At 37.9% G+C, this 22484-nt stretch overlaps 1 protein-coding gene across 17 annotated transcripts in view; it reads right to left on the reverse strand.

Moving 5' to 3' along the window:
• Positions 1–22484, reverse strand: part of DLG2 (discs large MAGUK scaffold protein 2) — a 997608-nt gene that overhangs the window by 415904 nt on the left and 559220 nt on the right. Inside the window, exon 1 of one of the 17 annotated variants that reach the window (XM_017819641.1) lies at positions 8639–8956. The exons of the other annotated variants lie outside the window; for them this stretch is intronic. Within the exon in view, the coding sequence (XP_017675130.1) occupies positions 8639–8956 (318 nt within the window). Of the gene's footprint in view, positions 1–8638; positions 8957–22484 lie in introns of those variants that run through there. 17 annotated transcript variants of the gene reach the window in all.

A 22484-nucleotide genomic window follows, 5' to 3' on the forward strand; every position in this document is an offset into this window, starting at 1 on the left:
TGGGCCCACTGGAATGTCATGAGGTTCAACAAGGCCAAGTTCAATGTCTTGTACCTGGATCAGGGCAACACCTGATTTCAATACAGTTTAGGGGATGAAATGGATTAAGAGCAGCCCTGCCAACAAGGGTCTGAAGGAACTGGTGGATGAAAGGCAATGAGTGCTTGCAGCCCAGAAAGAAAACCGTATCCTGGACCGCATCAAAAGGAGCTATTAGGGAGCATCAAAAGACAGACTACAAAGATGGTGAAGGGCCTAGAGGAGAAGACATATGAGTCTGAGGTCACCTGGTTTGTTCAGCCTGGAGGAGACTGAGGGGAGACCTCATAGTGGTCTACAGCTTCCTCACGAGGGGAGTGGAGGGGCAGGCACTGATCTCTTGTCTCTAGTGACCAGTGACAGGATGCAAGGGAACTTCATCCAAAGAGTGGTTGGGCACTGGAACAGAGTTCCCAGGGAATTCATCATGACAATAAGCCTGACAGAATTCAAGAATTATTTGCACAACATTCTCAGGCAGATGGTGTGTTTCTTGGGGTGGTTCTGTGCAGGACCAGGAGCTGGATTCAGTGATCCTTGTAGGTCCCTTCCAGCTTAAGATATTCTATAATTTTATGATTCTAAGTATGACCAGCAGGTTGAGGGAAGTGGTTCTTTCTCTCCACTCCACTCTCATGAGATCCCATCTGGTGCATTACACCCAGGTCTACCATCCTCAGCACAAGAAAGACATGGACCTTATGAAGTGAGTCCAGAGGAGGATCACAAAGATGATCAGAGGGCTGGAACACCTCCTGTGAGGACAGCTGGAGAGAGTTGGGCTCTTGCAGCCTGGACAACAGAAGGCTCCAGGGAAAACTCATTGGGGCCTTTGATGTGGGCTTATAAGAAACATGGAGACAAACTTTTTAACAGGGCTTGTAGCAGTAGGACAAAGGGTAATAGGTTTAATGACTCTTGATCCTGTGCAGTGCTAAGAGTTGGACTCAATAATTCTTCCAACTCAGCATATTCTGTGATTCTATAAACTAAAAGAGGGTAGATTTAGGTTAGATATAACGAATTTTTTTACAGTGAGGGCGGTAAAACACTGGCACAGGTCACCCAAAGATGTGGTGGATGCTCTGGAAACATTCAAGGTCATGCTGGACAGGGCTCTGAGCAACCTCATCTAGTTGAAGATGTCCCTGCTCACTGCAGAGGGTTGGACCAGATGACCTTTGAAGGTCTCTTCCAACCTAAACTATTCTATGATTCCATGATTAATACTTTCAGTAGATGTGCATATGAGTGTTTCCAAAACTTAGATTCCTTCAAAGTATAAAGACCTGGCATCCTCTTCTCCCATCACTTTCTCATCTCCTCCCCAGATTTACCATGACTACATCTCTAGCCAGGTTTTATTAGTTATTCACTTGCAGGCAATTTCTACCAATAACCAGTTTCCTGATACTGTTGTTCTGCTCTGAACGTGCAATGCTAAAAAGTATTAATGAAATCACTGAGCACTGAGGATATATAGTTGTCAATAACTGAATGATTTTAATTACTGCAAAATGTTTTCATATATTTCATATACAAATGCACAAATTAGCAGGATAAATAGAAAGAAAAATATATTAATAAGCTGCAGTGGAACCTGGATTTCACTCACATTTTATGGATAGTCATGTTTAACAGTTTGGCTTTACTTCCATATATGTTTTTTCTGTATATCAGAAAGAAGTACAGAGGAACGTACTATAATCACTCCTAGCACTAGGAGCTGTGCACTAAGTTCTGATAAGATAAAGAGATAGGTGTCTATTGAGGAAACATGATGCTGATCAAACTGCTTAGGTCTTTTATGTTTAAACTCCATTATTTTTAACTCCATATACTAGGAATAAAAAACAAAACAAAACTAAACAAAATCCTTGTTTTGCCCATTATTATAAAATGTGACCTGAATATCTGTTCTGCTTTGGTTTGTGCTTAATTGCATAAAAGACTATAATTTACCTATAAATGTATTAAAACATTACATGCATTTCAGCATGAATGTATAAAGGTCTTGTATACTCTAAATGTGCACATTCAATGTTACCCTTTTTCTATGTTTAAACATACAATTAAAAATTTGAAAAGAATTCATATCATAGGAGTGAGATATTTTATGAATAGAGCAGAAATACCAGCTAGCCACAAAACTGCTACACAGAGCCGGAGTCATACTCTTTGAAGATGAATATTTTAGTACTATATAGTGTAAGTTTTAATTGCTGAAGTTGATTAGTGTTTTTTTGTTTTCTAACTTATGTCTTACTAACATTGCATTGAAAAGTTGTGTTTGAGAAGTCAACTGTTGAAAAATAATACAATAGAAGCATGTATAAGGTGCCAACCTCTAAATTTATGATGGTAAAGAGATCGTTGAGAACACAATAGCAAATGTGGCAGCATCGGCCCCAGACTGAATACAAGACTAGAATCTGATATTTTTACTACCTTCTTGTTGAATATCTCGATAAGGATTTGGAGATTTTTTTTCTTCCAAAGTATCGTCTGGCTGTTCGATCCTGTGTGCCCAACTGCAGACTCACAGAGCCATGACAAGTGACTTATGTACTCATGACTGCAAGATGGACAGATTTTGATAGAACCCAGATGTCTGCTGAGCAGAAAGTGAGAATAGGAAGGAAGGCAACAAGGTGTCCTCAGAACTCTCCACTTCCTAAGTGAAACGTTATTATCTCGGAATTCTTGGAGGTAGCAAAGAGCTTGATACAAGTTTCTGCACTTAGCACAGGTATGTCCCCAAGCACTGTTGTACTGTCAAAACCAAACTGCACACATCAGATTGCACATTAAGTGTGACTACCTTTGGACTAGGAAGCTGTGCACTATCTTCTGGGACATGTCCCTAGTCACATGCTTCTGCACTCAGCCTTGTGCTGGCACTAGAAGCTGCGCTAGTGGACATCAACTGGGCCATGAAATAGGCCTCTCAAACACCTTTTTGTCTCTCAAACACCTTCCCCCTCCTCCCCGCCCCCCGCACAAAGTAGACCCTACAGAATGACGCAAAGTAAAAAAGAGCTTAGACCTTACTCACATTTTCAATTAATATTAATGGGTTCAGCTCCCAGGTGAGTGATGGTCGCAACATCAAAACTTGGACAAACCAGCACACGGATAAATAGGAAAATGTTCTGTGATCATAAATGCAACAAATAGCAGTTCAGTATGAACTGATTTCACATCTGGGTGCAGCATAGTTTCTCTAGGGTGTCAGTTACAGGAATCCTATTACACTTCGCCATTCTGCTGTCATTTGGAATGCATAATGAAAATAATTTGTCTGATGTTCCGTTTGACCAATTATATTAACAATTTCACCTGCTGAAGTAACCTGCTTCTCCTTGTACAAATACTTAAAAAGGTAAAACCCTGTATTAAAAGCACGCTATATCTAAACCAAAACCAGATGTTACTTTGCTAAATTGGATCTTGTACTGTCACACAGTAAGTCACATAGCTGGCTCCTGTGACTTAAAAGAAAGAACTGGAATTTACAAAAAGGATTATTTTGTTTGTTTTTCTGATATTCATTTCAGATATTACAGAACCTGTATTTTGAATACATAAAGAATTCCTGTTTCATTCCTTTATTTTTAACTCCCAGAATGATGGGAGATTTTGAAATTAGGCCATTATTGAGACAATTAATCTGATTAACTGCAGTAATTTATAAAATATACAAAAAAGTAAATGGATATATGTTATTAAATTTATAAACACTATTGTTACAATCTACGGCTTATTTCAAAACAAACACAGTTCTTAAAAGCAAAGTAATTGAATCTGTAATTATTTTTTTTACTTTTTTGGCTTTATTTTTATTATCCTTCATCCAAAAGCCACATGCAGTCATGAGGAAACAGAGAGCTAAACTGTCAAACTCTGTGAATCTGGTCATTACTACAACTAGAACCCCCCCGTTTTTTGGTTTTTGTTTTTTTTGGAGAGAAGTCTGATGTTTTCATACCCCAGAACAGTAGGGATAGTCATTTCCAAAAGAGAAATCAATTTTCAGCTTGTACCTTCAAGTCACGCCAAAACAGCTGAGACCAATTCGTTCTCAATCTGAGCCATTGCTCAGTGTCCAGCTAGAAACTGTCAGGCATCATCCTTCATTGCTTCTATTTGGATTAGACCAAAGCCATCTTGTTCAGTTGCTATAAAGGTTTCCCACCTTTCATGCCTAATGTAAATGCAGTGGAGCATTAGACACAAAGCACAACCAGGTTTATCAAGGCTTATTCCTATCACATTAAGCAAGCCATAAGGAAATCCTTTTTTTTCCCCCTTTTTCCTTTTAGTACAGAGGGCATCCAGTTTATCAATCCTGTTGACATGCCACAAAAGAGATCCAGCAATATATAACTTTACAGGAAGACTAAAATTCTATTGTGTGGCCTGTGCCATCAGAGTACTACAGGAAAAATCAAGGACTTTCCTGTGTTGTAAATTCCTGTAATGGTAAGGATATACTTAGGTGAAAATGCCTGGATATTCCTAGCAGTGGATTACACAGCAGAATATGGGAAAAGTGATGGGAAAAAAAAGGTTTGGAATCCTTTCGGATTCTGTCACTCTGGTCCTAGAGAAATGCCCCTCTGTTTTCAAATATGATGAACAGTTTACCCACGGGTGAATAAACATGTCTTAGAGAATAAACAAGTGAATAAACAAGTATTAGAGAAATTTATGAATAGCAGGAGGACTATCAGAGCACTTGTGCAGTTTTGGCCAATTACCAATGCTACAAACAATCCCTGTCCAAATTCTACAATTCCCTTTCTATGCCCCCTTTCATCCCACCCTGAAAATCCCAGAAGCCAATTATATATCAAGGGGAGAAAATGTTCTTGGCTTCTTGAGGCATCTAGGAGGAGAAACTTTGAAACACGGGTTTAATTAAATGCAATTCTAAATATGGTGCCACAAATGCAAATTATGCATTAACATATTTATGACTGAAAAATCAGCAGGAGCCAAATAACGTGTAGTTAAACTATAAATCATTACTATCATTGGTAAGTACAGTACATAATATATCCATTTCAGTATTTAAATGAAAATATATGGAACATCTTGCACACAAATACTGTCATGATCTGTGTAACCCTGCCTATTTCTTAACTGTCTTCACTGACACTTAAAATTATGTATTATGAAAAATATTATTTATGCATTAAATCAAAAAATTACGTATTATCAAAAACACTATGGAAAGACCTGATACATTATTAGAAGCAGAAAGAATATTATATATCAAAACAAAATAAAAGAAAATTCACTTTTATTTTACTCCCAGTGGCCTTTACAAAGCAACGCTACAGTATCAGTCAAGGCAGAGGTGGCTCAATGACCCCTTCTGACACTTTTGAAACTCTGGAATGACTGGCACATCTCCAGATTCCTTAATCTGTAGAGTACAAAGCCTCATGACTGACACTGGGGTTTTCTTTTTCCTTTTTTTTTTTAAAAAAAAAGGACCCTTCATGTTACAGAGATAGTCCTAATGTGCCTCAGCATGTTTAGTTTCTGGTCTTTTCATTGCATACCATTCATCAGTCACATAAACAGCCATTACACTACGGAAACGCATTTCCAAACAAATATTACAGAATCACAGAAGCATGGAGATTGGAAAAGACCTCTAAGATTATTGAGTCCAACCACTAACCTAATACTGCCCTACCCACCACTAGACTATGTCCCTAAGCACCACATCTCTGTGTCTTTTAAATACCTCCAGTGATGGTGATTCCACCACTTCCCTGGGAAGGCTGTTATGCCACATTTCATGTTACTTCTTACCAGGAGTGTTCCATACATCACTAAGAAAATTGCTGGAATCAACACAGAGGACTCAAAGGCTAAATTTTGACCTCCTTTTTATGCCAAACATAACCTAAATGCTATGAATTCAGTAAAAACAATGCGTTCCTGGTTTTGGTAGAAGAAATAGGTTAAACACGAATGTAAAAGCATAAAGTTTTCTGATGCTTTCCTGGGAGAGCATCAGATCTGAATGCTACCCAGAACGCTGTAAACTTTTCAGAGTCCTCTGTCAGTCAGTGGGACCGGATACAGGAATCATTAGAACAATATCACTCATCTTCCAAAGGAACATGCTAACAGCTTTTGTATTTCCGCTTCTGTACGTCTATTACATGGCAGCTGCACAGATTGCTCACAATGTTTCAGTGATCTCACTTCTATGAATGCAGCATGAGGATCAATCCAAGGCAAGATGCTGAATTGAGAGCTGTCATCTACATCCACTGATTCTAGGAATGAAGGACCTGTGCATTATATTTGGTACTACAGTACTGATCAGGAAGCAGTTTTACAAGCTGTTATGTCTTTCCTGTGCTTGAAGAAAGTAGTGTCTCCCAAAAAAGGAAATCAGAAGAAAAATCTTCACAGAAGTTTATGGAAAAAAACCCTCCGCCTCTGAAACTGTCAGTGTCTTATTTATTATCACATTTACACATCAGATAGACATTTAAAATATATTTGCTGGCCTAAAAAAAAAAAAAAAAAAGGAGAATTTAACTGTTCCACTACTTCTCCTTAATTTAGTAAGAAAGGGAGATTTCCCAGTCAACATATGTCCCAAAAAAACATTACTGACATCAAATTGTATCCCTGAAGTAAGGGGAATCAGTAAGAGCAGTTCTGTAATGTTTTCCCTTATTGCTTCTATGCAATATAATTGATACAATGATTGTCTAAGTGTATGTACATACAACAATGTATATACACACATACACACTCTTCCCTTTCTTCCCATAGCTTGTATAATGCTTGGTTTGAACAGAGAAAAATAGATTATTTGAAACAGTTATCTGTCAACTCTATGACACTGAAACTACCAAGTGTATTCCAAAGTACATCAGTCCATCCCTAGACAGAGAATATCAGTTTGATTGATGGTAAATTGATTACTTATAGTCAAAATCCAAAAAAGGGACTTTCCTAAACAAAATAAGGTAGTTGGCATTTAGAACATACAGTAAAGAAAGTTTACAAAGCAGAGCTCTAAATTATATATAAAAAAGTACATAAACCTGAACAATTGCACATTATCAAAACACATATGGATGTAATTAGAAAGGCACTGAAAATACTGAAATAACTTTACAATACATCTATAACATAGACATCAAAGTAGTTTTAGAAGTGGCCTTTAATTTTTTTTAATAATGTTCCTTCATTTTCTCTTTATAAATTCTATACCTTTGAAAACCACGGAACTCTTTCTTTGAAGGTATTTTTTCCTTCAAGGTTTTTCCAAATCAAAAATCTTCAGAGCCTAAGAAAATATTTAGAGCTTTTTAGAATTCAAATTGGAACGAAGTCCAATTCTGTGTTTTATATGTTATTTTAACATTGGCTTTATGCCAACAAAAATGGCTATATGTGCTTTGTATATGAAAAAAATGTATAAAATCTACTGTAATCACATGCAACATTTTGGTCACTCAAAAATATAACAGAAAGCTTAGTTTTTCCACCTGATACTAGATTAGAGGCAAAAAAAATGAAGCTTTTTATATATAACAATCATTTTCAGTCACTAAAGGATCACTGTTTTTAGACCATCAGACAAGATAAAGTACAGCAACATTATCTGACAATACTTTGCCTTATTGCTTTTCTGTACAGTGAAAATATATTAAAACCATTTCCATGAAAATTGATTTGATCTCTAGAGAGGGTGCACAGGTTCAGTGTGAGCTGAGGCTAGCTAAACTCTAGTGTATACTACCTAAAAATATATTTCAAAAACTTATTTCAACAATAAATTCTGGTTTTTAGGGTGAAATTGTAACAAAAGCATTTGAATGAGCTTAAAGTTTTCTAAGGGAGAAATCAAAACATGTATCAGGTAGTGTTAATGCTTTTTAATATTAACCATCATACGAGTGTCACTGTGATTTCTATTTCACAGTGCTGGGTTACCTGGTGTGTGATCATTTTCAGTCTCATTGCTTACAAGGTATTTGTACACATCATAGACCCTGCATGGTCTATGCATTACACTGCCTTGACATTAAATATAAATCTATAGATTTGAGAAAGCTAAAGAGCTATTTCATGTTTATTAAAGATTTCAATTACATTTGAAGTTCCAAAGAGGAGAAACAGGTCACACTTTCTCTTATCAGTAAATCTAACAACCCTCTCCCATGTTCTCTATTTAAAATATTTTTTTAACTTCATGCAATATTTGAAAACAAGCTGTTTACAGAAGCAGGCAAAATCTATTACACAGGGGAGATAAACACATCATTACTATACAGCATAATAGAATACAAAGTATGTAGAACCTTGAGGCACAAACCAAAACACTTTAACAAGAAAATCTTTCCAGGAGAACCCCACAATTTTCACAGGTGACAGAGAAGTAATATTCAAACACAGAGATCACCACCCAACAGCTTGCACTTGCACATAAAATTTCCAGAATAAACCACTAAACACACATCAAAACATATCACAAAAAGTTGTCGACACCACCAAACCTCACTTTCTTTCCCTGGAGCATCCTCTAAGTCGCTTGGAGAGTGAAGAATCAGCTCACCTGCACCGGGGGGGCCCAGCCGTGGGCACAGGCGCACTCTGCCCACCACTGCCCAGGGCTGCCCCGGGGCTTGGCTGGGGATTTAGGGGGGCTCTTCCGCACTGTGTTCCACAAAGGGACAAACTTGCTCCTGCTCTGGTTGGCACCGCCAGGTCCCCAGGAGGCAAGCGCCTGAGAGCTATACTGGAGGCCCGGAGGATGCTGGTGCCAGCGGCAGGCGCAGTGGGCATCCCTGGCGACGGGAGGCACACTCCTGCCTCCGTCCGACCCCTCGGCCCCCCTGCCGCAGCTGTGCTGCTTGGGAAGGTGCGCGTGCATGGCGCACCCAGGGCTGCCTTTGGCCACCTGGCATGGAAGTGCTTCTCCTGGCAGAGGTGAGCTCCTGTGGCGGGGCCTGTCCAGCCCCTTGGCAGCAGCTAGCGGCAGGGCATGGCGGGAGCAGGGAGCAGCGGGAGCTGCTGCTGGGCAGCGCTGGGCAGCTCTGTGTCAATACCGGACTCCACTCGCGCAGAGACTTGACAGCATCCCCGCTGCAGGCAGAAGCAATCAATGCTCTGCGTGGCTGGGACGCACGCCTGCATCCCTTTCTGGATGACAAACCACGGGAAGAAAAAAAAAAAATCCGACAAAACCACTCTTGTAATTTTCAGGAAGATTTAGTTTCTTTTCTAGCTGACCCTGACACAAGTCACAGGCACCCTGCTGAAGCACATTTATATGTATAAGTTTTACAGGCAAAGTGCTTTCTGGTGAAAATAGCATCTAGACAAAGTACTGAAAAAGATACTCCTTTGCCAATGATCCAAACAGACGCTGGAGTGGTTTTTTCCCTTCATGCCTGAAAAGACCTTGTCAACAAAATTGCATCAGAAGATGCAAATGACAAGTTCGGGAGGAATGTTATCTGCCCTAAATGCTAAACCACAGCAGGAACGTCGGTATGTGCTAATGTGTATAAGCCAATGTGCGTAAACATAACAGGGAGAGCAAGAGGCTGAATTTAAAAATAAAGCCACCTCGAAAGAATTTATGCCACAAATTAACAAATCTCCAGTATCTTATATATGTAGATGCGAATATATTTATTCTTGTGTAAAGTCTTCAAGATTCTGATTGATGTATCATTTTTTTCCTCTGTATTTCACCCCTTACAAATTCTTTGTTGCTTGCCAACAACTTTCTGTACAGAGTTTTCTGTAAGTCCCCTCTACGGTTTTTCTTACTAATACAATCTCTTTTCCTTGAATTTTCCCGAAATTTTTATTTGTAAGTATTTTCTTTTTAGTTTTTGCTCATAGAAGTGACAGGGGTGTAAAGTGTATAAATTTGGGCTTATTATTCCAAGCATCTGGAGAGGTTCAGGGGTATTCTTCAGGCTCAGGTACATAGGTCCTTAGGCCCTTAAGACTCAGTGGATCTTGGACCCATATATATGTATGGACTTTTTAGATTTTATTTTAACTTAAGCATATCTCACATACATTTAACCACAGAAAATAACTAATTTATTTTTAAAAACAATTATTCTATCACACAATACTGTGTGATAGAATACGTTAGTGGTGTACAACTAGGATTTAAGTACACAAAATATTAAAATAGATTTGTGATATACATAGTTTTACCACTCCAAAGTCTAAAACAAATCTACTTTTAAGGATTTCAAAGAGACAACTTTGACAATCTGCAAATATAATTTCAAGTGAGATAAATTAATTTTTACAAATGCTTTCGTGCAAAAAACTTGATTCAGTAATTTAATTCCTCCAAAATTGCTAATTTAAAATTCCTCAAAGCTTAGACATTGCTAAAATACATAACAATAAGACCAGGCAGTGATTCTTGATAAAAAAAAAATTATGGCAATGCTCTAACAATGGAGGAAATATTTTGACAACATTGTAATTCAAATTGCCACATGTGAAACTTCCATCTGTTTTAACTGTATTTTCATTCAAGGTGCTTGTCCCAGCTATACTAAACTGATGTGATAATGCAAGGTTTGTTCAGAGTTTCACTGAAAAGACAAAATTGTGAACCATATGCTCTCACGTAACAAGAATCCAACTGAAAATTTGAAAAACAAATATTAATGTACTTCTGAATTGCAAGTGTAGATGTGGAAGCCAGAACTTAAAAGTCTAAGATAAGGGAGTCTACCAGGTAATCATTGCTGCATGTAAAGTAAATGTAAAGATACAAAAGATTGGACCTATGTTTTTATAATTATACTCAAGCATAAGAAGTGAAGGTTTGTGAGCTGTCCAGAAAGCTGCTTTCCTCTAGTGGTCAAAGGTAATTCAACCATGAGCACCCAAAAACTTGTCTACCAGAAGACAATTCAAGTCATTACTGCATCATTTCCAGCAGGACTATCTCTATTAAAAGAAATATATATATCACCACTAAGTGATGCTATATATCATATATAAAAAATTGTAACATACTTATTTATATACCATATATATCAGACAAAACATTAACAAGGTCAAATTCAGTTTTCATTTCCACCATTGTTGACCTGTATTAACAGCGTCCATCACCTAAAGACTATCAGCCTTTTTGTCACATAGAAAGCTACCTAGTTCATGCCAAAATATACTGATGCTATTCCATCTTTCTCAAATGCCAGTCAGAATTGAAAAAAAAAAAAGAGTTTTAATATATCTTTCAAAGCTATTTTGAGAAATCTGGATAACTGCAGAATTAAAGAAAAAAAATCCTCACATATAAATTTCAAAAAGGCCACTTGAAACTATATATATAAGGGCAAGCAACACCTACACCAGGGCTGAGGAGTGGAAAGAATCTACACATTCTGTGACCAGACACAGTCTGCAGGCCACCTAAAGTCATCTGTACCACTAAAATGCACTAAAATATCTATCACAACCCCCCCAATCCTATATTTTAAAGCAGTAGATGACCTTTTAGCAACCTTACTGCATCCCAACCAGAACAATGCAGAACTGCAAAGGCATCCTCTTGACTGTAACACTTATGTGTACACTGTTAAAACAGTATATTTGAAACAGCCTGTTATCAGAATGTGGAAAAAGTTTTATTTTTTTTTTCAAAAGAATTTGACACCATTTAACTTACCCTTAACCTACCCAACATTTCTAGGCTATTGCACACTACAAAATTTGTAATGAAAAAATCCTATAAATAAATGATTTTACTCTCAACAATTTTTTTAAAGGTTGTCACTGCCTATGTGCAACAAAAACACTTGAATATGGGGTATATATGTGCAACTAATTGCCAGACAACATGGTAAGATGGATTCAAAAGATAATGCAATTTCATCCACTGTAATTGAGCCATTGTATTAGAGAGGATGGCACGCACCTCTGGATGAACTCGGATTAACACATGGCTCAAATCCACATGCCCAACTGTCATCCTAATTTGATAGTAACTGGTGCACAAAGCAAAACTGAATATTGTACAATACACGATGTGAACTGTGTTTGACCCAGTACTTTTGTGGAAAAATCTCACTAATTTTCTTTTTAAAATATTAAGTAGGCATAACAAAATGGAGGAAATAGGTTTAGCTGATATTCTACCAGCAAATAACTGTAACTGGATTACAGTAATGTTGGACATACACCAAAAATAAATGCTGAGAATAGTTTGCTTCAGGCAAAAATGTGCATATGGGAAACAAAAAGTACATATGGGAAACAAAAATTATTAATAGAGTTCTGGAAGGGAAGCTAGAATCATGGGCAAAGATGATTTAGATGTAGTAACAGATTTTTCCCTCCAACCAATAGTGCAATGTTATGCAACCATAAAAAATACAGAATAAAAGAAGAATAAGACTAATAAACATAGAGTGGACCAACTTATTTAGCGATCCTAAATTTCTACAAATACTTTTCATGAAAGAAGAATAATGAGAACAATTTTTAACATGATAGCAAGGCTACTGATATAAGTAAAATTCAATTTCTTTACAACTTGTTTGGTTTGTTGGTTGGTTGCTGAGGAACAATTATGTTTGTATAGAAATAACAATCTCAGTGATGACATGGGCTAGAAGGAATGGTTGTGATTAGTCCAAGATGAGGCCAGGAGCCAACTGACCTGATACAACTCATTGCTGTCATAGGGTACCCAGGAAATCTTGGACATATAATTTGATTTCCATAATTATTCATATGTAAAATAAAAAAAAACCAACTCAACTGAAACCAAAACATAAAGGCTGGGGAAGAACACAGCTGAAATAAAACAGCAAAATAGCTCAGCTTCTATTTCAGGGCTGTGTACTCATCTCTTCCTCCAGGTGTGCAAGGCAAGAGGCATGCAGGACTACAAAATCAAAAACAAAACAGCAGAAGAAGAAATATTTAATAAAAGGTGGTATTTAAAAATTTCACCATTAAGGAAGTTTCATTGGAGATCTATCAATGGCTTTTAAGAGTAATATTTTGTTTACTTAAAAAAAAGTTATATGATCCCCATATCCTTTAAACAACAGGATGGGTCTCAATCTTTGAAGTTTTACACAAAAATGCCAGCACAGCACTGAGAGGCAGCTCCCTGCACAACAGATCAGCCTCTATGATCAAGAGCATGTTCTTTTCATTTTTAGGAGAGGCTAGAAAATCTTAAGGAATTACAAACGCAAACATATCCATTTTCAGTGTTCATTGCATGTCCTAGGGTTAACATAAGGACAATAATATAGAAATCAAGGTACATTGGAAAAGAAAAATGACAAGGGTTTGGAAGGGAACTATATCAAGAGAAGAAAACAACCCTCATCTGGGAATATTAAGTCAAAGTCAATCATGTCAAAGCTGGTGGAGAACAGGGCAGCAGGTTTACCAATTTCACATCCAAGTGAATAAAAGAATCATAAAATTTCAGTGGAGTGAAATACAAGGGTGTTTCCTTGGCCACACAGAGACTTCCTTTATCAGACCTGCTATATTCAGGTAGAGGTGTGGTGCTGGTTTTGGCTGGGATAGAGTTAATTTAGAGATGTTTTTGTTATTGCTAAGCCATGCTTACACAGAGCCAAGACCTTTTCTCCTCCTTGTACTGCCATGATGGCAGGCAGTCTGGGGGTGTACCTATTTATGACAGGTGATTTTTGATTTTGAAAGAGAAATTCAACTATACTGGGTCTCCATCCAGATAGCAACATGAGCAGAAAAGTATCCCATAAAAACCCAGGAGATATTAATTGAATAAATTAATCAGGAGTTTTATTACAGTCACATTGCAGTCACATAAAAATACGTGTATTGATCAACTGTATAAAGAAAGGGGACAATATAACCAAGCTAGAATTTTTATTCCAGTGCTGGCTATCCATGTAGAAAATAAAAATGTCAATTAGCCAACTAGGCAGTCTTTTTTAGGTACAGTGCCTATTAAAATATCTTCTTTCTAACTGATTACTTTCCATTAGAGTTATTTTGAAAGAACTTATCTCAAATTTATGAGCAGACAATGAGAAAGTGTTTCTTCCCTATTAAGCTATTTGTGTTATGTTTGTAGTATATCTTTAAACAGTTTGGCACAGTTCTGGCACTGCCTTATTATGGGCCAGTTAGAAGTTTCTACTGCAGATGAATGGAAGGCAGAAAAATGTGATCACACAGCACAGCCAAAAAGGACAAGCTTTATAGAACACATTACCAAGAATTTAAGTTATTAACCTCCCTCTTCAGCCTTTGGAAAACCAAGACTTGTTTTAACTAATATAACTTCACAACAAAAGCAAAACCATTTGACTAGAATATAACTTATTGATGGATATTAAAAGAACAATGAAAATCTGTCTTGTTTCTCTACAGTCCATGTCTGGCCACCCCAGAGATTTCATTTCAGTTGAAAACAATGTCTAAAAATATTTCTCACAGAGAAATATCCTGGTGTGTTTTTGTAGAGAAATTATATACAGGTATTTATACGGCAAGGACGGTACCTGAATCAAGAAAGGGTGATATATAAGCAAAATGAACCCTTCGGGGCTTTATAATGAATTTTACCCGTAAACACAGTCACTCTACACATAAGATGCCCGTATATATTTTGGGTATTTTTTCTTAGTATCAGTCTGCATTACTTGGAAGAGTAAAAACCATCTATTGACATTTGGAGCATCTATAATGTTATATTTTATCTGCACCTCAAAGTGACCTCAAAGGTCTGAACACATTGTTCTTTGCTTTGATACAGCTAGAAGTTATTGAACTTAATGCGGGATGGACTGGGTAGAATTCTAGAGTGTGTGTTATCTGCATTATAACAGGTAGGTTAAACAAACCACAATTGTGTGGCTAGCAGTGTACATTTAAATGAAAGCAAGCTAATGGTTAAGATAAAAAGCAGTTTCTCTATATCAGTGGATCTAAACACAGCCTGCTATTCATAGCTAGTTTTAGGAAGAGAAGACCTAATTGTAAGGATGATTATTTAAAAAAAAAAATCCAGGAAAGAAATCCTCGGTTACAAAATACATGACTTCTCTTGGAATCACTTAGGAAAACAATCTGGTCTATATGACAGGATCACAAGGAAAGCACATTATCTTCTGACGGAAAAAGAGTTATATATTGTCAAGTGGCAAATCTAACCGGTTCATGTCTTTCGTGTTTTGGGGGCCCCAGATGTGGACGCAGCACTCCAGGTGGAGTCTTACAAGAGCAGAGTAGAGGGGCAGAATCACCTCCCTCAACCTGCTGGCCATGATGCTTTTGATACAGACCAGGACATGGTTGGTTTTCCTGGACTGTGAGCTGTGTGCATTGCTGGGTCATGCTGAGCTTCTTGTCCACCAACACCCCTGAGCCCTTCTCCTCAGAATGGCTCTCAGTCTATTCTCTTCCCATCCTGTATTTGTGCTTGGGATTGCCCTGACCCCAGCGTAGAACCTTTCACTTGGCCTTGTTGAAATCTGTGAGGTCTGCACAGGCTCACCTCTCAAGCCTGTCAAGGTTCCTCTGGATGGCATCCCTTCCCTCCAGCGTGCTGACCACATCACTTAACTTGGTGTTGTGACAAACTTGCTGAGGGTGCTTTGGATCCCAGTATCCATGTCACCAACAGAGGTGTTAAATAGCGCTGGTCCCAGTAATGACCCCTGAGGATCATCACTGGTCACTGCTCTCCTCTTGGACATAGCACCATTGACCTTAATTCTTTGAGTGCACCCATCCAGCCAATTCCTTATCCACCGAGTGGTCCATCTGTCAAATCCATATCTTTGCAATTAAGAGACAAGGTTGATTTCCAGATGTCCAGAGAAGGGCTACGAAGCTGATGAAGGGTCTAGAGGGTAAGTCCTGTGAGGAGTAGCTGAGGGGGCTGGGTTTTTTTAGCCTGGAGAGAAGGAGGCACAGGGCGGACCTTATCACTCTCTACAACTACCCGAAAGAAGGGTGTAGCCAGGTGTGGGTCTGCCTCTTCTCCCAGGAAACTAGCAACAAGATGAGAGGATGTAGTCTCATGATGCACGAAGGGAGGTTTATGTTGGACATTAGGAGGAATTTCTTCACAGAAATGGTGATTAAGCATTGAGATGGACTGACCAAGGAGGTGGTGGAGTCACCATCCCTGGAGGTGTTTAAGAAGAGACTGGATATGGCCCTTAGTGCTATGGTCCAGTTGTCATGGTGTTGTTTGGTCACAGGTTAGACTTCATGATCCCAGAGATCTTTTACAGCCTAATTGATTGTGTGATAGATCTACTGCCTACATTACTAAAGGAGACATAAGAGTAAATCAAGGAACACTTGAGTAGTCTTGTACTGAAAAGTAGGTAATGATGTGTATTGCAAGGTTTTTGTTTTGCTTTGCATCATTTATTGCAACAAATTCCAACATTTAGACAAAAACACTGCTCTTCAGTCAAATGGCTCTCACTCTGAGAAACATTTGCCTGAGTTACTTTCAACTTCCATTTCCGTGTTTTCATCAATTTATTTCTATTCTCTAATTTTACTTTAAATCATTCTTTATCCCTCTCAGAAATCATTGAGTTAAAATGAAAAGGTCCCATGCTTTTTTAGTCTGTTTATCCAGTCTATTAACTAGTCCCTCATAAGTCAGCTCCATTCCATAATAATTTCATTCTTTTCTTTCAACTTCTCTAGTCTAAAAGAGTATTAGACCTTTGCAGGTTTGTGTGATTGCTAGCTGTTAGTGATAGGTAAGTGACCGAACCCTAGGACATGAAAAACCCCAAAACCAAAGAAAATGAACAGCCCATAGAATATTGATAAAACAAGTTTATAAAAACAGTCCACGTAATTTGGACTCCTTGAAAGACCATTCTTGGCAAACTAATTTCCTGAATATCATGGAGTATGTCAGGATTAGTTTAAGAGAACCTTTGTGCAATTTTCTGATTTTTTAACATCAATTTTTACACCTTAAACCACAACTTTATTATTCAGTTAACAGTATGTCTCTGATACCATATTACGCTATAGAATTTCTTACTTCATTTTGATACACGTTGAGAACTTTGTCTTTGGTTTGCTTTTACTAACATTATATTACATCATTCATATGCAAATTGCAGAAATATCCTCTGGCTTTTCTTTGTACTAAATTTCCTAAAAGTATGATGCACCAGTATCTTCATTTATACAAAGGATTACAGTTTATCCATTAAAATAATTTATGTGTACATATTACTTGAATTCCATAAAAAGAATAATATTACTTGTCTCAAGGAAAGATCAAAGAAAGAGATGGGAAAAAATATGGTAAACAATTAATATAATTATAAAAAAATGTTCCTCTAAAGTGCATTGTTAGTTCACAGAACTCACTGTCTGTAGATAAAACAAGACTTAATTTGGCAGCCTTGGTAGAAGCTATGGTTATAATTCTTCTATAATGTATATATAACTATAGCTGAAGAGATGAAAATAAATAAATAAACAAACAAATAGATATAGATTTGATGGTCCTAAGAAAAATAAACAGTGCTATTGACAGATAACTCTGGAAGAGTGGACAGCACTTTTTGTGACTTTTTGTCCCACAACCACCAAACACAGTGCATGAGTCTTTATTAAAAATAAAACTTTACAGAAATGTGAAAGAGTATTTTTAACTAGTTCATGATGACATGTTCATCTACCATTTCAATCAAACATAATTTTGTTCCTTCATGACTAATGACTGATTAGTGAGTTGCTTTTATGCCAAAATAACTGTTTCTAAATATGTTCTTAAATAGATATAATGATTGGAAAAAATTACAACAGGAAAAAGGAGCATATATCAACAACAATGTTCCATATTTCTTTCAGTTCAAGAATATATTGACTTCTGAAAGCAATACAGAAAGTTTTAGAGGGAGAGTTCAATGAAAATTTATCATTAGGAAGAAAAAAGGAACTATTACTTGAAATTTCTAATATTTAGTGCTTCTCAGAAAATATTTTGGAATAGTGGAACTGAGCATATAGTGTTACTTACAAAGACACTTGACAGCTCTGTTTTCTTTGTTATTTAAATTCTCTAGAAAGAGAATTACTGGAGTGCTGCTGAAATTAAAATTGGAGATGGACATGATCGGTAACAAGAAAGGTTGCTATAGGTACAGCAGCACCACAAGGAAGATAAAGGGAAATGTGGGAACATAATGACAAAGACATGGAAAAGCCTTTGTCATGAAGTGACTTTGCTTTCTCAGTGTTCATAGGTGAGGTCGGCTCTCCAGCCTCCCTAGTCCCTACAATGAGCAGTGCAGTCCAGGACGGGAAGTGCTACCCGCAACAAAGAAATATGAAGTTAGAGATCACTTAAGTAAATTGGATGCACAAAAGTCCATGGAACTGGATGGGATGCATCCAAAAGTACTTAGGAAGCTTGACAGCATTGTAGTGAGACCTCTCTCCTTGCTGAAAGGCTGTGGTGTCAGGAGGCATCTTGATAACTGAAAACCACAAATATCATATCTATCTTCAAGAAGTGCAAGAGGAGGATCTGGGGAACTAAATTATGGTCTCCCTAATGTCGGTCTATTGGGAGGTTACAGAACAAATTAAAAAGTTCACATATTGGAGGGAGTTGTTGATCCACTGATAGGCATCACTGTCATTCATAGGAATCTTGACAGAATGGAGAAGTACACTGAAAGAATCTTCATGAAGTTCAAGGAAGGAAATGTGAAGTGTGGCACCTTGGGAGAAATAATCCTATGCAACAGAACTGTTTGGGGACTGACTAGCTGGAAGCAGGCTTGCAGAGAAGAAACTGGGGGGCTTGATGGACAAGTTGAACAGGAATCAGCAGTGTGCTCTTATAATAATTAAGGTAAACCATGTACTCGTCTGCATTAGTAAGAGTGTAGAAAAGATATCAAGGAAAGTGATTCCTCACTTCCACTGAGTACACATCTGAAGTACTGTGTCTGTTTTGGGATATCCAGAAAAAGAAAGATATGAACAAGCTGAAGTGAGTCAAATGGAGAGTCATCAAGAGGGTCAGCGGACTGGAGTATGTGATGTCTTTTGGGCGAGAAAAGATTCTAAGGGGCAAATCTGGCTGACCCTCTTCTTAAATGGATGGTTACAGAGAAGCCAAACTCTTCAGAGCTCTGCAGCAAAAGGGCAAGTTAATACAAACTGCAGCAAAGGAAGTATGATTAGATGTCAGTGAAAAAAAAAATTACCATGAATGTGATCAAGCATAGGAACAGCTTGCCCAGCTTATAAAAACCACTCATGCTTCTACAAGTGCTGCAAGTGCTTCCTTTGCTCAAGTCCTCTAGTGTAGAGCACATCTTTTGATGTTTGACTGGTCAGTCATTCTTTAGTATCTGCTTGAGGCACCCAGCTAGTATAAACCACATGAGAAAATTACCTTAATGTAGATTAAACTGTTACATAGAAGGGGCAATTGTTTCCTATTTCCAAAACTAAGTAGTTGGCAAGAGTCAACGCAGCCTCATTTACCTGATTATTTCCTCCCAACTATTTTTTAAAAATACTGACTGTAGATCTTGGCAGGTGAAGATAAACTAGTTCAGTCTGGAAAATTCATACTGTGGATCTGCCAACAAGCCAAAAGAATGTGAGAAAACTGAAGAAACTATTAAAAAATATCCAAAATAAATCAGCCTCAAATTAATTATCCTAGGACACTCAACATGGCAAAAGAGAACAGCAGTTTGCATTAAATACTGATGGTCCATTCTCTTTCAGAAAAGAAATAATACATTTGTTGTCAGCAGCTGTTGTAAATTGTCATGGGATTAAATTTTTGAAGTGTGTTGACAAAGTATTTGTTTGACAGAGTGAAAGGTTTAACTGAATGTCTTTAGTCTTCTAAATTCTTTATTCTTTGAGGAGTGGTTTGTAGGACAATGCACCTACAACCAACAATCTATAACCGAGAGAAGTGTCAGGGCCCAGGGGGACTCTGAGGCCTAATTGTCCCTGTCCACCTTGCTCACATCCTCTCCCACTCTCCACACAGCCCAGGACTCCATTTCACCCCAGTCTGGGGTCACCAGTGCAACCTTCAGGCCTGCCCTGCTGTATATGGTCTTCAGTTCCACTACAGATCTGCTCTGCCCAGTCATGGTCATGACCCACAAATTAAAGGAATCAGGGAATGAAATGCATGCATGCAGTTCCTGGATGACCTGCTGTTAGGGAAACTTCCCTGTTTGACCATCCCAGATCCATTCTGGCAGTCACTTTCACACCACTTGAGCTGGAACTGAACCCCTTCGCAGCTACACACCCCACACTCACACAGTCAGATCAGGTTCCCTTGCCCGCTCGACTCCAGGTTTCCCATAGTAGAGTCTCAGATGACTCGAACCTTAAAACAACTTAATCATTGTACAGTAACTAAACAACACCTTGAGCTGGCGCCTCTGAGGAAGGGCCCCAAACAACGGAAACCCTGGCATTTATCCACTCACAGTCTAAGCAGCAAAAGTCTGGAGTCATTGGCTCCTGCTGTGTCTCTCTGGGTGTGTGGTTGCCTGGATCAGCCACAGGTCCCCGGGGCCTCTTGGGTTGGCCCAAAGGGTTGGGACCTCATGGCCTCTTGTCTGGGCTCGGGCTCCCACCCCCAAAGCTTGACTTGCAGCTTGCACTGCAGCCACACCCTGAGCTACTGCACTGAATGTATTCCTCAAACCTGCTCCCATGTGTTCTGTGATATTTGAGGACACACGTGCATACTTTTGAGTTACAAATTCTGTTTGTGTTGCAAGTTGAAAGTAACCAGTGTAGCTATAGAAAATATTCAGAGATTTTTGTCTCATCATAGTAAAATAATTTACAAAACTTTTACAGGCATAAAATAATTTGTGTATAGATGGAATTTTGGCAGCAAAATTCAAAAACCAATTATCTACATAAAGCCAGGCAAGTAACTTCTCTATTGAATGTCTTCTATGCCCTTCACTCATCTTCATTATTTTTTATCTTCTAAAGCATTTGAGATTCACTTTTCTTTGGACAGACAGCTTTTGTAAAGATATGTCAGCAGTGTTTTGCCAATATATATGTATTTGCCATCCAAAAGTAATCTACACACCCAATTAAAACAGAGGTTCATATTAAATCAATATTAAAAGTTAATATTTTTTCTTACTGAAATAGGTTGTCTTCTGCTTCAACTAACACATGACTCAGATTGTATTTGATTTACCTCTTCAAAAAAGGAAAGCAAAATAAAAGCTATATTTACAAAACTACTGGGAGTAGGATGTCATTATCCACAATAGCTCATGTATTGAGGCTCTCACCCAAGATAAGGTTGCCATGGAATCTACCAGACACTCTTGAGTTTACTCTAGGTGTGACTCAACCAATTTATCTAGACCTATAACCAAGTCTTTTCACTCTTCAGTGTATCTCAGTGCAGGATCCTGCTCAAATTGTCCAGAAAAACCAGATAATCCCAGCCAACAGTGATGAGACCCTGTGTGCTGAGATGCCTGTCCTCAAAGAGGATACAGCACAGACAAAAGAACTGATCTCACCATTAGTGGGAAAAGTCTGACACTGAGTGCAGGATGTCTTGCCTGAGTCATCTTAGCATAAACTGATTTTAGCTTGTTTGGTATTGATAGCAATAGCCTAGCAATCAGATACTTATTCCCTGAATTTATCTAGCTTCTTTTTGGCTGATAAAAGTTCCTTATGGATTGAATTGCCTGTGACTCTAATTTAAATGTGTCATGGAAGAGATCAAATAAATGTGATAGCAGAGCTCTGAGACTATAAATGTTAATCCTGAAAAAAAAATCTTTAAACCAAGACTTGATGGTCCTGGTCACTTCTAAATTAAAGCTGAACACACTTTACATTGATTTCCTATTCTCAAACACACATCTTCCAGAATCTGACTCCTACCATAACTGCTTTGCTAAAAGAGAGACTGAAAGTTGTTTCATGTTCTTCCTTTCTCTGAGCATCAAAACACAGACATAAATACTGTAAGATGCGTTTCAGTTTTGACAGAAACAAAAGAACAAATCAAAACTCCAGTAATCATTATGTTGATTCATCACTATAGACTTTTGTTTAATAGCACCACAGAATATTCAGAATCTACTATACTTCTTTAGGTATAACAAGTAACATCAATAAATTCCATGACATTTACTTTGCACTTCATCTCCAACCTGAAGTCACCAAACTGACTTGTCCTTACTGTAGTACAAGAAATGCTTGGGCACACATCTTTATTTTCTATGTGTCTATGTGGACAGGTGACTGGCAGTCGTTATATAGAATGTGTCACTGTCTGGTTTTCTTGAACCTCTGCCTGTGTGATGAACTGAGGTACCTCCAAAACCTTTTCCAGATTAAAAAAACATTCAGCAAAATCTACTGAA

This window comes from Lepidothrix coronata, unplaced genomic scaffold (assembly GCF_001604755.1).
Source record: "Lepidothrix coronata isolate B3197 unplaced genomic scaffold, Lepidothrix_coronata-1.0 Scaffold76, whole genome shotgun sequence".
Taxonomy (NCBI): Eukaryota; Metazoa; Chordata; class Aves; order Passeriformes; family Pipridae; genus Lepidothrix; species Lepidothrix coronata.